Consider the following 16,892-nt stretch of genomic DNA (forward strand, 5'->3'; position numbering starts at 1 on the left):
GCTTGGTCCATCATTGAGATTTAGGAAATACTGTGATGTACGTGCACTTGAGATGCCTGATGATTACTGTATCTGTTGGGCAGTGGTCCTGTACTTTTGAGGGAGGAGCAGTATTGATTTGCTGTACGAGCTGTTTTGCTTGGTATGGCTTTGTGGAATTTTTGGTTTGAAGGTGGGATAGCAGTATAGCACGTATCATGGATACCTCGTGGCCCCCTCCCCTATCCCCATGTGCTGTAATCCATGTCATACAAATGTGGAATGTTGAAGCATAGGGAAATCATTAGTTGAGGTCTTTTTCTTTTGGTCAGTTGGCCAAGCCACTGCTGCTGTCTTTAGGGAGTGAGAGGGAGATTCCATTATGATGGGCATTTTTACTTGGCATTAATGTGTCTAGGTGATAATGGGAACAAGATGTGCTCTGTTTTTTGCAGTTACTGAGTCTGTGTTCTCGGTTATACCTTCTTGGCTGTTTTTAAGATCTACACTTAAAATGATTGGGCCTGGTATAAGGGGCTTTTTGATTTGGAGGGTCCTATACACTTTGGCACCACTCATACCTAGGTAATCATTCCTGACCTTGACTTGACCCTCTTGTGACCACACATCATGCTTTTGATTACCCTTGGACTTCCCTAAGGTTTTCTGGTCAGGTGAGTTTTGGATTCTGGCTGTCTGAGTTTTAGCATTAGCCTTTATGTGACTCTCAGATCTATGAAAAAGGTTATAGCAGAATGGCTGTGGTTATTTGAGCCTGTTTTTTTTTTTCCTGCATTCAGGTTTGCAAGTTAATCTTAGACATAGTTGAAAATTAAAAATAATTACCCCCTCTCCTAATCTACACAGCTCTTTCTCAGACTCTTTACTACTCTTTTGGCCTTGGCCTGTTTTTCTCTACACTGCTTCCATTACTTACCATGTTAAAACCCCAGGATGTCTTCCCATCCACAAGCGATAGTCAGCCATCCATGGACTTATAGCTTGATTCCAGCTGTCATCTTTCTTTTTTCATTCATTCTGTTTGATGGCGCTTTCCTCCTGCTATTTCCTGTCATGTATAATTTCTCACTTGGTTTTGCTTTTTGCTCCTTCTTCAGATTGTCCCTTAAATTACTCTTTACTCTTTTTTTGTGTGTGGTTGGCTCATTCTCTGGAAAAGGTAGGACTAGCCACTTTTGCAGGAGTCTGCAAATAAATGGGTATATTCTGTTGTAAAAGGTTGTGAGCCTTCCAGGGAATAGTTCGTGAAGGCTCTTTTAGGATACTTACCAGTGTGATACCCACCACAGCAAAGGAGAGGCCGACTCCTTTTGTTTCACATATAAAAGAGGAAGGGAATTTTGCAAGTCTACACTCACGGTGCAGCTGACCCCAGTAGTTTGTTCAGCTACCTGTTTGCTCCTGTTGGGGTCTGATTGAAGCCTAGGAGAGTTAGTTTTGGTTCTGCCGATGGTGACTGTGTTTTGTAGTCAATAGCTACCTCATAGCAAAGTGTTACTTGCAAAAAAATCCAAACAGCCTTATAACAACAGGTTCTGAATATAATTGGGTGAATTGTAGACTGCTGGCTGAATTATGAGGTCTAGTTACAACCCTGATGTGGTCCTAGTCTGGTTTCAATGGAATTTTATTCTCTACACATTGGTGGAGTGTTCTAATAACCTCCACAGAGGAATATTGGTGCTTTTGCCCTTGAATAGATATCCTTATAAACTACCCCAGATTGGGAGTTAATCATTGGCTGAGAGTGGGGTCCAGTGTTACTGACTTTGGGTTCCAAAACAGAGATGCCCATAGTAGTGCTCTGAAAAGGAGGCTTTCAGAGTAATTGAAGTAATATCTTAGCAATTTAATGTTTCTGCCGGTGAGATTAACAGCTGAGCATCTCCTTTCGCACGCTGAGATGACAATTCTTTTTGCCCTTCACTTGCCTTTGATTTTTCTGCTCTGCACTGGGGCGTCCTATTTTGGTTCTTTCTCATCTAGTGCTGCTACCTTCTTCTAATCCAGCCCTTGCCTCTTTTCCTAGAATCATGTTGTGATAGGCATTTTGATTGCAGCTTAGAACCTGTTTCAAGGAAAATCTTCAATAGCACGTAGAGACTGGATTTCCAGTTTGTAAGCTTTGTAGTTAACCACAAATCTTGGTCAGGGCAAAGGATTAAAAAAAAGCTTGACTGTCTTTTTTTTTTTTTTTTTTTTTTTTTTTTTTTTTTTTTTCTCCTCAGTCTAGATTTTGTAGTAGCCTAGTTGACTTCCTTCCTTCCCTTCCCAACTTTTGTGTGATCTTCTAGAAAAAATTTTGCGGTACGGGGGCCTCTCACTGTTGTGGCCTCTCCCGTTGCGGAGCACAGGCTCCGGACGCGCAGGCTCAGCGGCCATGGCTCACGGGCCCAGCCGCTCCGCGGCATGTGGGATCTTCCCGGACCGGGGCACGAACCCGTGTCCCCTGCGTCGGCAGGCGGATTCTCAACAACTGCGCCACCAGGGAAGCCCCTTGACTGTCTTTATGAATGATACAGATCCTGTCTCAATGAGAAATCACCATCTCTTTGGGAGCTGATAATTATAGGATAGTTTTCTTCAACATTGTTGTACCATAAAGAAGGATACTGGATCTATCCCAAATGGCTCTTGATCCCATCCTTCTTCCCGTAACTGGGTGTGCCTTGCTCCTTGGCATATGTGCTATGAGATTTGGGCTATCGAGGCAACGTTTAAGCATTTTTGCCTTCTCTCCCACAGGTGATGCAGGTGCTGAATGCCGATGCCATTGTTGTGAAGCTGAACTCTGGGGACTACAAGACCATCCACTTGTCCAGCATCCGACCACCGAGGCTGGAGGGGGAGAATACACAGGTGAGATGAGAAAAGCAGCAAAGCCTCTTTTCCAAAACCAAAGTGGAGGAGGTGGAGAATTAGTTAGATGTGGTCCATGTGTGGGAGAATGCTAACGGACAAGTAGTGTATAAATCGCCAAAGTATTATTTCCTAGCATTTGCAGCCTAGCTGCTATTGGGCAGGTCTCAATTTCTCCTGAACCACACTCACTACTCTCCTTCATTTTCGATGGGCCCTGTTGGCATTCCTCCCTAAGGGGCTTGAGAGGAGTTAAGGTTGGTATATGTTAGGTGGTAAATGAGTCTTGTTTACTAACGGCATCTTATTATCTGAGGATAAGGGGAGGAAAAGATCTATGTCTCACATGCATGATAGTAAGGCTTGTTCTGCTGGTCATTTTGATTTGATCTGTACGTTTTTGCTCTAGGAAGAAATGAATTTTGGTATATATATTATCTGGGGCCACCTACTCATCTTTTCCGAGTGGTAACTAGAATTATTAGCTGTACTGTTTCTTGCTGTTTGTTGGATCTTTTGGCAGCAAGGGTGCTTGCCTAGCCAATGTGTATGGTTTGGGTATGTCAACTTTGAGAAATTATGTTTAGGCTGAAAACTGCAGGCAGTTTTGTTTTAAATTCTGTGGTCATTTTCTTTCCATTGTTATGTTAAGAGGTTGGGGAAAGGGATTGTGGTTGAACTTCTTTGTTTGTCTGGCTGTCTTGTTTTTACAGACATCTTTTTAGCCCCTGTTTTTGCCTTCTGATAACTAAAGTGTGTAACTGTGTCGATTGGTTATAGAACTGGGTCCTCGGTGAGAGCTGGTGCCACAGGCAAATTGAACGGTGTGGTTGAAGTTAATGCTGTGTGGCTTTTTAATGTATCCCTTTTGTAGTTCTAGAGACTTGAAATTTGCTTTTCTGATGTCTTGCACGTCTTGGTGCATTCACGAGTTGAAATTCAGGCCCTGTTTTCATTTGTGTGAGAGTTTAGAGACAGCCCATAAGAGTCAAATGAAAATATTGTGATTGTCTTTTGAGTCAGATCATGCGTAAGAAACCCATACAAGATGGGTTCTTTGAATGTCTGGCCAATCAGTTCATCTCGACCCCCAACCCCCCAGCCTTTTCTTTCCCACGGAGGAGGCAGTTTAATGCAGCAAACAGGATTGTGGTAAGGTTGAGAATGTAAATGCACGAAAGCCTAGAAATGCCAAAATAAGGTTCTCTCGGTAACTGTAGCTCTGCCTCATTGCACAGAGTAAATACACATGTCCAGTGTTGTCAGCGCTGGGAGTAGTCCACAGTTCTGCATCTGTGCCATGCAGTTGGAATTAAGGTTCCCACGGCAACCACAACTTTGGAATTCTTGAACGTTAATCTTTGTGCCTGCATCATCAGCCAAAGCATTATGTTAAAGGAGACTCAGTAGCTGAATTTTAAGCAGTTTTTAGGGGCGTGGGGGAGTTATAGCTTAGGTCTGACGACAGCAAGTTTTCTGGAGTAAGAACTAAACTACCACTGAGAAGTTTTCGTTTTTCTCGGATCCTTTGGAACTCCTCAGGGGGTAATGGATGGATTTCCCTTAGCCTAGCGGATGACAGAAAGTTGTCAGAATACATCTCCCAGTTTAGGCAGGATCATGTTTATAGAATTTCTTGTTCTTTATCAAGGTAGGTTATCTCTTATTTTATTTGTTAGACTTCTGTTCACTCCTGAGATCTTACTCCATTTTAAGGAAGTTCTAAGTGAGTCTCAGCTCTAAGAGTTAACATATGGCTTTTGAGTGAAATGAAGAATGATTTCCCTTATTTGTTCATTAAATTCCTTTGGAAGATTTTAATGAGGGTCACATAAGAAATTAATATAATACACTTTGAGTACAGTGGTGGTGGGTGCTGTGAAGAGCCCTGTTGTGGTGGGTGCTTGGGAAGGCTTCCCAGGAGCAGCTCGTATACCTCGAGTGCTCACGGACGAGAAGTGAGCAGATGAGAGAAAGGGCACTCTAGACCAGCACTGCCCAATAGACACATAATGCAAGCCCCAAACGTGAGCTCTGTGTGTTATTTAAAATTGTCTAGTAGCTATGTTTTAAAGAACATTAATTTTAATGCAGTTTATTTGACTCACTATATCCAAAACAGTATCATTTCAACATTTAATGAATGTAAAAAATTCATGAGATATTTTACTTTTTTTTTTTACTGTGTCTTGGAAATCTGATGTATATTTTATACTTGGATCTCAGTTCATCCTAGCATATTTCTAGGGCTCAGTAGCCACAGGTGTGTAGTGGCTACTGTAATGGACAGCACAGGTTTAGGAATTCAGATGAATAGGTTCATTGTCATTGATAAATACTTACTGGGTACCCACTTTGTACCAGATGCTATGCTGGGGTTGCAGTGGGGAATAAACCCTCATGGAACTACTCTCATGGAACTGTAAAATCTAGTAGGGGAAATTCACAAGTAATCACGTTTATGTCTTGTGTTATGAAAGTTTAGTGTTTATAAGAATGCATAATCTGGGAAGGCTTCTTTGAGGAAGTGACTTTTAAGGCCTGAAGGCTGATTAGGAGTTAGCTAGGTAAAAAGTGAGGGGAAGACAATTTCTGACCAAGACAGCAGCAACGACAGGAACCGGGTGAGTTTGGGAATAGGGAATGGATGGCCTCTGTGGATGGTGCATGAGTGGTGTGATGCCTGTGTGGTCCAAAATATGGGCAGGGCCAGATCATGCATGTCCTGTGAATATTCCCGGATACTCATGAAAAGAGAGAGAATGTGGGGCATGTGATGAACTGTGAGTAATTTTGTATGAGTGGAATAGAGGATACTTAATGCCAGGGGTTAGTAAGAAATGAGTTTGGGAGTTAGGCAGAGGCCACGTGTTGAAAACATGTCTGCCATGCCTTGTAGGCTTTTGTCTTGAACGATTTTAAGGAATGGCACCTTTTGGGTTTGAGTGTGCTTGTGTTGGTGGCTTTCATTTATAAAACATGAAAGTACTTTGCGTCTATAAAAGAAGATCATGCTAGATGAAAACTGATCTGTAGCGAGGGGTTCTGGCTTTGTTTTTGGTAAAGCTCACCTGGGGGTGAAAGGTATGAGGAAGGAGAGGCTGTGGATGTGGCTCCAGTAGCCTCTCACCCTGGAGGAGTCTTTCTACTTGAAGGATTCTCCCTGGAACCCTCACAATGAGTGGAGATTCTGCTCTCTGCTTATCTTAAAGAAATTTACAGTATGGGTGTAGGAATAGAAATCACCCAGAGATCCCAGTGAGGCTGTAACTATATGTGTGTAATGACTAGGCAAGCAGGAGTCCCCTTGGAGTCTTTGGTTTCCCTAGTGTTCTTTACTGTGTACCAACAGTTCCTATACTACAAGGGGAGTCCAGTCAAGTACTCTAGGCCTGGATGTCGGGACCTCTGTTAGGCCACATTGCACCCTTGTGCAGGTTAGAGAAGGGTGCCCCTTCCTTCAGGCAGCCTCACATCAGGGCACATGGCTTGGCAAGTAGAGTGGAGGCTGAATTTTAGCTCCCACTCTCCCTCGGTCCACTTGGCCAGGTGCCCTCGTGCCCGGCACAATGTGTACCAAGACCATGCGGCTGTCCTAGTTAGAACAGGGCTGATGGACTCTTCAAAGATGTCGAGGGTATGTTTTGGGAATTGGGTAATGGTCTCGTACTCACAGAAACAAAGGATGCTTGACGGTTGTTTGGAGATGACGGAGGGACCGTGGAGAGTGCCAAATGAAACCCTCAGGAGATTGCCTTCTCTCGAATTTGGGGACATTTTGGGGGAGGGGGGTGTCAGTGGCTTTGAAATGGAGAGAAAGTAACTTGGCAGCTTATGGTATTGGAGCTCATTCTACACAAAAGAACAGAGTGGGATAAGGCGCAGATTAAGGAACTGGAGGAGGAGATGAAGAGGGAGTCTTTGCATGAGCTTCCTCAGGGGCAGGCAGGTGGTGTGCAGAGACTCCTGCTGTGGGTGGGCCTCCCTACAAGCTCCCAGATGATGACCCAGTGGGGTTTGCCCTTCAGGTAAGAATGGGGAGGTTCATTTAATGTTTGTCTCCCCCCTACCCTAAAAATTAATGTGACATCAGCTAATACAGATCTTCTGAGACACCTTTGTATATTGTGGGGATAGTAGGGCAAATTGGATTTTCCTTTTTTTAAATACAGAGACAAATTCATTCTATTAAATTATACATGAGAAGGCAAGGAGGTTTTGCCCAAGGCTAACGGTGTACTTCCATTCCCCCGTTTTGGTTACTTTCTAATTGTAGCCAGAGGAAGGGCTCTGGAGAAAACTGCACGATCAAAGGAACTGTTTGCATTCTAGGCAGCTCTTTTCCAGTAGCACCCGGAAATTCATGGGTTAGCCACGGCTCCCAGATTTTGGTTAGAGCTTGATTTGTTGCTGGAACATGTGACAGAGTTAAAAGCTAGAGTGTGTAGTATTTCCCTCAGAAGGAGTACAGTTGGATGTCTGATGCTGTTGATTCTGTTTCTGTGGCACCAAACTTTTGGATTATTAGGGTGAATCCAGCGTCATCTCTTTGGAGATGTAGCTCCTTCAGGCTGAGATCCATTTTGGACACTGGTATGTGGCGCTCCTGTGACCCGAACATGTATCAGGGTTTCTCTAAACGTGTAGTGTGTGTTATCCAGTTGTTTGCCACAAAGATACAAGTGCTAAATCTTGGAGAAAGGCTATGAGTTTTCTGAGCTGCTGCCTTAAAGGAGAAAACACGTTGTGCATCTCAGGACTTCCTAGAGAGCTTTTGGCTTTGATCTGAAACTGGAAAACCTAGTGCTCTATTGCCCAGGGCTGCTTCGGGCTTTGTGTTACACTTGGAGTGTTAATGACAAAGGAAATACAACCCCTGGGCATTTGATGAAGGGGCTGATTTATTTCCCCATGAAGTCCTATCTTGCGGTGCTATTGTAGTAGGGAAAGAGCTGAGTTATCACAGATACTGGACAGTGGTGCTCATGCCTCAGAAGTTCCTAGACACACACACACACACACACATACACACACACCTCAGAAGTTCCTAGACATACGCACACACACACACACACACACACACACACACACACACTCTCACTCACTCACCCCACCCCCGGGAAGTGTGGAAACCCTTCCCCTCATCTCTCATCTGTGGTTTCATGCTTTCAACTTGTATTGGTTTCCATCACCCTGTCTTTCAGCCTCCTCCCTGTGAACTTACTCACCATATAAATGTTCTTTCACAGCACGGCCTCTAAATATTCAGACCTGGGCACTGTAGGATCAGTTTTGTTAAAGCTGCAGTCTGCCTAATCTCCCAGAGTCCTCGCTGCCTGTTTGAAGGGTTTGTTTCCCAGGCCTGAGCCCACTGGGTCTCCTCTTACGGAGCTGCAGGTAGGCACATTATTAGTGATACCTCGCAATGCTTAAGGGTTTTTTCTCAGAGGCAGGGTGGTTTCAGGTGCTAATATCACCATTTGTTGTGCAGGACCCCAGGGTGCTTTGCCATTTAGACACGATTGAAGGTGGTTCTCAACCTGTTTCCTCCAGGTTAGATTTCTGAAAGCATGATGAGTGGTCCTTCTGGACCCTAGAGCAGACAATGCTGCCAGCTGAGATGCATACCAACAGGAAGCTCTGGGGCTGCAGTCCCTAAGTGTAGCAGGGGCAAACCAGTAAACCCACTGACTGTGATCTTGCATGTGTGACTGGGAAGCATAAGGCAAATAGCAGATTACAGAGGGACTCCAGCCTGGCATTGAGGACCTTGGAGAAAAGCAGAAGCTCTCTGAAATGGATATAGCATTTCACCGGTTTCCAATGGAGAGATTTGGGGACTTGCAGCAATGTGATCAGAGGACATAGAATATGTCAGAGCGCCAGCAGAGGCATTCTGTACCGGCTTCAGATTTGTTTGATCTGGGCATTTTTGAGAAGAACACTTGAAACTTCTTTGTTAGCGGACTGAAAAAATTACCATTAAGAGACGATGGCTTGGTCTTAGCTCATCTATTTAAGATTCCAGGATGTATATATCCAGTCATTTTTTAAAGATTAATACCTGTTGTTCAGCTGGAGTGGTCACCAGAGTCAAGACATTTCATATCTGGGTGGATCCAGTTTCCTAAAATGTATGTTCCACCGCTCTTTATAAGTGAATTATAACCTGGAGAAGACAGTAATTGCCTATCTATTTCCCTTTGGTTTACTTTTTTCTCTCTATTACAAATTATGTTTTCTTTTGTGTCCTTTAGCTAATGCATCCCCTTTCCCATGATCTTGCCTCTCCTCTACAAATAATTTTTGTGGGAGTTTAACAGTCTCCTAGTGGGTCTTGCTGGTTAAGCCTTTTCCAAACCTTGTGCATTTATGTCTTTCAATCCTTCTCTCTCTGTCTTTCTTCTCTGTTTATTTAATCATCACTGTTACCAGTTCTGTATTTTCAATTTATCTAAATCTTCCCAGTGCCGCTGTGTTCATATTTCTTGTCTCTGTTCAGTCCTGTGAGCTGCAGTAAGTTTCTTTTGTTTCCAGAGTTGACAGCCCCATCATATTTACTGTCCTGTGACCTTTATTTTTTTTTATTATTTTTTTTAATGTGGTACTCGGGCCTCTCACTGCCGTGCCTTCTCCCGTTGCGGAGCACGCGCAGGCTCAGCGGCCATGGCTCGCGGGCCCAGCCACTCTGCGGCACGTGGGATCTTCCCAGACCGGGGCACGAACCCGTGTCCCCCCTGTGACCATTTAACATAGCTGCTATGTTGAGGTAACCCTCTTTCTTGCCTTGGTTCTTGAAAGCCTCTTTAGGCCAGGGATTTCCATACCCAGTCCTTTCCTTCTCTGTATCATCCTGTTCTGTCTGTTGATGTCCAGGCCTGCTTTCCACCGTGAAGCCTAAACTCCCCTGATGGCAGGAATGGTATGTTTTTCTCCGCTTCCTGTCTCCCCTCTTTTTCCGAAGCTTGCAGAGTGCTGGGACTACTGTAGGCATTTAATAAATGTTTAAATCTACGTTATATGCTGAGGCTGAAGACCTAATCCATACATTATTTTTGAGCGACATCATTTTTAGTGCTCCTAATCCATCGCTAATATCTGTGACTGCTTCTGTTAGCCATTGCAACTTGAGCCAGTGTATTGGTGTCGAAGGCCCCAGGAGGGAGTTTTTGCAGTCGGATTTTTTCCTACTTCCTAATTGGATTGCTTGTTTTGATGGTCAGGTCACACATGGCTTGGTTTTCTGTAGGCACTTTCTCTTCCCCACTCCTGGTTTCAATCTAGTTGCCGCCATTGGGGTGATGAGCCCTGCCTCTCCCTGGGCACTGGTTTTCCCTGTAGTGGTATTCCAGTAGCCCAGGGCAGATTGGGTTCAGTCCACCAGAGGGGTTAATTTCAGGATTTTAAGTGCTTCTGCAGGTTGGTTGCCAACTGAATTTCTTTTAACACCTCTACTCTTTTTCAGGCTTTCCCAAGTTATCCCTCTTTCATAGATATCAGTTCAGATGTCTTGATTCATTGGAGTTTTTAGGTGCGCTTTTCCCCTGAGGGCTATCTTTTTTTTTTTTTTTAACTCTTGATGACCTTGTTGGTTGTCAGATTATTTCTTTGCTTGGAAAAAAATTTAAAATCAATTAGAGAAGCTTTCCTTTCATCTTTCTCTCTTTATTTATGAGATACTGATTGCAGAGCTACCTACACTGTGTTTAGACTGTGTTTTTTTTTTTGGCATAACATTTATATGCAAGGCAAGTTTAGTGCAGTCATCCAGTGCCTTGTGCTTCTGCAGGCCAGGGTTGTAGGTTTCTTTCCTTGGTGGACTGATTAGCTTTGTACTGGGAAAATTTTGTTCAGTTCAAAACCCAAGCGTTCCAGTTCCTCATGTGTTACAGGTGCTGTGGACCTGGGAAATTATTTTTATTAGTAAGATGCTTATAATCTTAGAAATTGAGTCTCAAATTCTGACCAGTTTGTGCACGGTGTGGTCACAAGGTATACTTTAGACTGGGTGGTAGATTGTGGATGAAGCAGTGTCAGGACATGTCACTGCTGTGGAAAAGGCTTTTCAGAACTGAGACTAGAAGGGGAAGCTCAAGGACACAGACGGTTGCTTTTTTTCCTCCTGCAAATGACAGGCCTATTGCTTAGGCATATTTCTCACGTCACTTTTCATTTCAGCCCGCCTTTGAAATCCTTGGCCAGTTTGTGAGTTGTTCACATTTTTATAGGCCTTCATCTCACCATCTCATGTGATCCGAGCCTGTTTTCGGCTGCGGATGCCTCTGCGTGGTTCAGGGTTGTGTTGGTGGCCACCTTGGCATATTGCTATTTCACAGGAGGCTCTGTTCGGTTTAGCCGTAAAGACATCATGGAGACTTTGTGCTCCTTACTTCTCTGCTAGAAGCCAGTGGATATAATCTCCTTCATCCTTGTCTCACTGTATTGGGCCCTTTGTAAGGCTGAGCAGAAGCTTCCCCTTTATGTGGGCATCTGCTGCGTCTCTGTGTTCAGACACTGGTACCAGAATCTGGTTCCTTCTGCTGTTCTGCCGATTCTGGATAACCCACGTAAGGGTCGCCTGTAGTTCCTGTAGTTTCTAGTTTCTGCTTTAAAATGCCCTTTTCTCTCGTCCCCCTTTCATACTCTGTATGATTTTTCTGGGGCGAGTAGATTTCGCATTTCTTCAGGTCTGTTGCCAGCTCACTCCCCGGCCCATAGTTGATACTCACATGTTTGTTGTATAATGTCTCCTTTCGTTCTCATCGGCTCTCATCTCGTTGTTCATAATCTGGGAATGTGCGGAATGGACAGACTACACCTGACACTTGACTTTCTGAGTTTACTGCTCTATCTTTCCTGGGATGTTTTCCCCATCAGTACTAGGGAGGCTGGTAGAAAGGTTTGAGTTTTTTTTTTTTTTTTTTTTTTTTTTTTTTATTTGCTTGTGCTTTAAGTCTTTCTTATCTAGGAAACCATTTCCTAATCCAGAGAAAGCTGCATTCTTTCATATAGAACTGCCTTTAGCATCTGCTCATCCGGCTGGAGGGGCTTGTTTTAGAAAGCCTGCCCTGCAGGAGCTGTGGGTGGGTGTCTGCGGAGGGGCGGCTGGGGTGCCCCATGCCCAGGCCGGCTCCCTCAGGCTCTGGCTGGAGCAGGTCCCTATGGATGGGGGTGCAGACTGTACCACACTAGTCTCATTGGCCCCCCTTTCCCCTTTCTCTGTTAGTGCAGCTGCTGTGAGGGAGTGCACCCACTGTGTTCTGCATGGGAGGGCTGGCAGCCGGCTCCCCTTGCTGGTTTTGGCCATTGGGACAGCCAGGATTATTAGGCCAGTTTGTACTTTAAGATGAGGGATACTTGACATCACTCAAAGCAGCTTATTTTATTTATTTTTTATTTCTTATAAAGCGCAAAGAAGTTATCCCAGCCCTTTGCTCTTCATTTCAGTGTGTATTAAGCTACCACCAGCTCAGTGTTTTCTTCAGGAAAACATCCGGGTTCCTCCCTGCCCTTGGCCAGCTTCTGCCTCACCTTCGAAGATCCTTTGTGGCGCTTGCCTCCTCGCTCTTAAAGCCCTTTGGCTTCACCTCTTCTTCCCTCACCCCCTTCCAACCCTCTTCTCTGGGAGGAGTGATGGTTCTCTCAGTCTAGACAGTCCTGTTTGCATACCAAGAAGTTACGGTTATTCTGGAGATGCATGGACTCCGTAATATCAATGTTACAGAAAATGTAAGCTTCTCAGTTGAGAAGCCGTAAGGCGGCTTCTGCTTGTAACACCATTTGGGCCCCTGGTTATTATTAGATATCCGTAAAATCCCACAGTGGGAGAAGAGTCATTGGGGCTCTGTTTGAGAGAGATGTCTCCATCCCCAGAGATACAGATTAGCCCTAAGGTACCTGCGGTAGTAAATGGGACTTGACAAACTGAAAATTCAGGGCAATAAAATCCTACAGCCTTTCATCTCTCACCCTCATCATCCCACAAGAAATGAATTCCCAGGGCAGAAGCTGATAGTGTTTAATATCTCTGTTTTGAACTATAATTGAATGTGCTCAAGTGGGAACATGCTCTCTCCTTGCTCCTGTGCCCATCCCTGAGTGGCTACTCTGGAGACTTGTGGCCTGTTTCTTTGTGCCTCTACCCTCTTGCCCTCTCCCGACATCATCTCCCCCACCTCAGGGTCCTCAAAAGTTTTAATACAAGCTGGTGCCCTTTCTTTTGTTTGCTTTTGTGCTTTGACTTGGAAGTATTTCTGCAATTATCTGAATGGTGAGAGTATGGATTTGTGCTCCTGCCACTCTAGTTTTCCTTTGGATTTCTTTTTTTTTAAAAAGAAAAACAAATTTTTTCTCTTTTTTTGGGTGTGGACCATTTTTAAAGTCTTTACTGAATTTGTTAGAATATTGCTTCTGTTTTATGGTTTTGGTTTTTTGGCCGCGAGGCATGTGGGGTCTTGGCTCCCCAACCAGGTATCGAACCCGCACCCCCTGCATCGGGAGGTGGACTGCCAGGGAAGTCCCTGGAGTTCTTTCAGTTACCTCTCCTATCCCTGCTGTGGTGCCTCCCATTCCCCCTACCACCCTCCCTCCCAGAGCGCAGAGAGGAAATTTGTAAGCTTTGATTTGAATGATGACATCACTCCAGGCACAGGAAATTTGGTCATCCTGTTACTGTTCTCATGCGTTACAAAGGAGCTCCTCACTGCCCCCAGTGTCCCCCTAGTCTTGAATGTTGCTCTGAAATTCTCTGGGCTGTGTTTTGGATGCTGCATGAGCCTGCAAATGAATCCTCATTTCACCTCTGCAGAGTTGAAGTTCACTGTCTCCCTTTAGCTGCCTTGCTTTTGGTTCAGCCAGAAGGAGCGTCATTTTTTTTTTTTTTTTTTTTTTTTTTTGCAGTACACAGGCTTCTCACTGTTGTGGCTTCTCCCGTTGCGGAGCACAGACTCCGGATGCGCAGGCTCAGCGGCCATGGCTCACGGGCCCAGCCGCTCCACGGCATGTGGGATCTTCCCGGACCGGGGCACGAACCCATGTCCCCTGCACCAGGGAAGCCGTAAGGCGGCTTCTGCTTGTAACACCATTTGGGCCCCTGGTTATTATTAGATATCCTCCCCCCCGCTCCATGCTTGTATACCTTAAAGCTGGTGGTGTTGCTGAAGTGACTTGGAATTCAGAAGCTGGGGAGTAGGGACTCATTGCTCTTTCTGGCTTCTGTTTAACCTCGGTACATTTCCTCCACCTCTGCCCCCTCCCCTGCTAGGAAAATGATGTTCACATGTGTCGTTCTAAGGTACCCCCGGTGGGAAGTTCTACAAGGGCAAATCATTTGATTGTTAACTGTTAGATTCACTGCAAATATGGCTGCCAACATTATTGCCTCTCATCTGCTACAGATGAGCTCTGGCCTTCTGGGTTTGCACGGGACTGCTCTGAGGACAAAGATTAAGTGGATCTCCGTTGATGCCATATCTTTTAATCGAACAGCCAACTTGCAGTGTGGATAGGGGTCTGCCACGGCCCTTCTCTTCCTGGCTTCCCTTCCTCCCACCCTCCCTCCAAGCCCCAGCACAGAGGCAGAGGCATGCACCGTGTTGGTTCTCACGTGAAATCCAGATTTTAACCCCGGAGTAGAGGCTAGGCCACGGTGTGGTTTGTAAGCTACTTGTGTTCGAGTCTCTGCGGTTGGAGCCTGGAGAGTTCATCTTTCACAGTTGCAGGTGTTTCTGTTGAGACTAGTGTTCTGGGTTGTTGCTCCTCGCAGTGGCAAAGTGGCGGTTTACTTTTCCAGGGTTTTGGTCTCTGACGGTACTGTTTTTCTTCCTGGAGCCGGACTTAAACGCAGTAATATCTCTGCTGTTTCCTGGATGAGCTTTTCTCCCCCGCAGGTTTCAGAGCCAACTGTGAAACCAGACGTATCCTTTCTCAGCTTAGAACATCTCCTGAGGATTCCAGTGAAAGGAGATATGAGAGTTCCGCCTGAAGAAATTTGTCTGCTTCAGAGGACAGAGCTCTCTAGGGAGCAGTGGAATTTCTTAGGGTATATGACATACTATTTGAGCTGCTGTTTAGTTGAGGTGGGCCCGTTAGCAGTTTCTGGGTGAACTTCATGATAAAAAGTGCAAACGTTCATGAAGTGGTGTGCTGTTAGAGGTGGATTCACACCTCACGTGCTCTTGCTTATATTCACTGGATTTGCAAGGCAAAGAGAAGGGTGCAGGAAGAGGAGTGTGCCTGCCTTCACCACGTGCAGGCAGCACTCAGACGGATGCAAGAAAATGCAGGTGTTTTATGGCACACACACAGCTTTGTCACGGTTCAGGACACAGCATAGCAAGATCCTAAAGCGCCTTGTGAATCGTGACAGGAGCACAGAAGTACTCGCGCATGTTTAGTGTTGGGTGGTGAGGACTCTATTAAGACTGAGGAGGAGGGACACTTCTTTTTTTAAGGTCTTAGAGAAGGTCTTCTGCTCAGCCCGGCTTCTTTTCAGGGCTCAGCTCTGAGCTTCACAGGCTGAGAAGTGCAGTCTGTTTGGCTGGTTAATTGATTTATGCTAAATGAACTCACAAAGATGTGATCTGAAAGTCAGTTTGTGGCTGTATTCATTCATGATATGAAGTCCAGCTGCCAAATAGACTGGAAGGTTCTAATGGGCCAACGTGTTCTCTTTCTTGTAGAGGAAGTCTATTTATTGTTTACAGAATTGGAGTAAAGGGGGTGCTGGATACTGAGGAAGGCTCAGGTGCCCTGGATGCCCACGTGGCCCAGGCAGAGTGTGGCCCAGCGCGTGTGTTAGCTCCCCCCTCCCCGTCTCTGTTAGAGAGATGAGGAGACAGAGGCTTGGGAAGATTCGGTAAGTTGCTCAAGGCCCCTTCTCTGTAAGTGCAGGAACCAGGATTCTAACAGATCTGTTTTACTTGTCTCCAAACGTGTCCTCTAGACTTCGATGTTGGCTGGGCACGTTGGTGACCCTCTCCCTTACACTGGGTGGACTTCTCTCCGAGCTCCTGTTTTTCAGAATTTCTGCCAGCTACCAGAAGCAGCAGCTGGTTCTGCTTTCTTATTTCAATGTATTTTTACAAATTAAAATATTTCCCACAACTATTTTGGAGGCACATAGTTGATAATCAAGAGATCCAAATTTATATTTCCAATGAGTGTTTAACATCAGAAAAGTGGGTGAACTGTGTCTCCTTAATGGTCTTGTCTCCTATATGAAGTTTTCCTGGCAGTACTTTCACTGTTTAGAACAGTCAGGCCAACTCTATGAAGAGATTGGATTCTCTCTTTAGTAGAGTCTCAGTACTTGTCCTCTTTGTACAGGTTTCCGAGCCCCTTGAGCATCTGCTCCTGGATACTTTATTATTTGTTTAGTTTTCATTCATTATTTTCATACAGTAACCCCATTAGATGGCTTAAGCTTCTGATTTCATCTTTACATACATTCTCTACCATAGACATTTTTTCCCTTATATATGAAACATGTTCACTTCATAAATTTTGGAAAATTTTTAAAGAAAATATAAATTATATCTCACCAATCCAGAGGCAACCTCAACACTGTTAATATCTCACAGCCTTCTTAGCTGCTTCTGTGTTCATGTTTTGTAACAGAGCACTTCCCCTGGCCTTTAGATAATTTTCTAAAACATGATTTTTAATGGCTGTGCAGTTTTACAGAATGTGGACATCCTGTAATTTACCAAGTTTCCACCAACTTTTGTGTGGATAAATTGTTTCTGTCTTTACAATTATTATATCCTCATTCTTAAAAGAGAAGGTTTGCCTGAAGTAGAAAGTAGGAAAAAGTCCATTCAGAGCTGAGGTAGCTCTTGGGCCGGTTGTGCTGTAACACAGTGCAAAGAATTTCCACCACAGACATGCGTTCCCAGAGGGGCTGATATTTCGCCCTGCTGGCAGAAGGCTCTCTAATCACCTAATTCCTTACCTGTTTGTGTTATATAGAAGCAGGCGGCAGTCCAAGCCCTTTGTGTCTTGTTGCCAGGATGGCTCCCTGCCCGCCCCCCCCC

At 44.9% G+C, this 16,892-nt stretch overlaps 1 protein-coding gene across 1 annotated transcript in view; it reads left to right on the forward strand.

The window, feature by feature from the left end:
• Positions 1–16,892, forward strand: part of SND1 (staphylococcal nuclease and tudor domain containing 1) — a 439,500-nt gene that overhangs the window by 69,988 nt on the left and 352,620 nt on the right. Inside the window, exon 10 of the mRNA XM_007446006.1 lies at positions 2,746–2,859. Within this exon, the coding sequence (XP_007446068.1) occupies positions 2,746–2,859 (114 nt within the window). The remainder of the gene's footprint in view (positions 1–2,745; positions 2,860–16,892) is intronic.

Source organism: Lipotes vexillifer, unplaced genomic scaffold (assembly GCF_000442215.2).
Source record: "Lipotes vexillifer unplaced genomic scaffold, Lipotes_vexillifer_v1.1 scaffold156, whole genome shotgun sequence".
Taxonomy (NCBI): domain Eukaryota; kingdom Metazoa; phylum Chordata; class Mammalia; order Artiodactyla; family Lipotidae; genus Lipotes; species Lipotes vexillifer.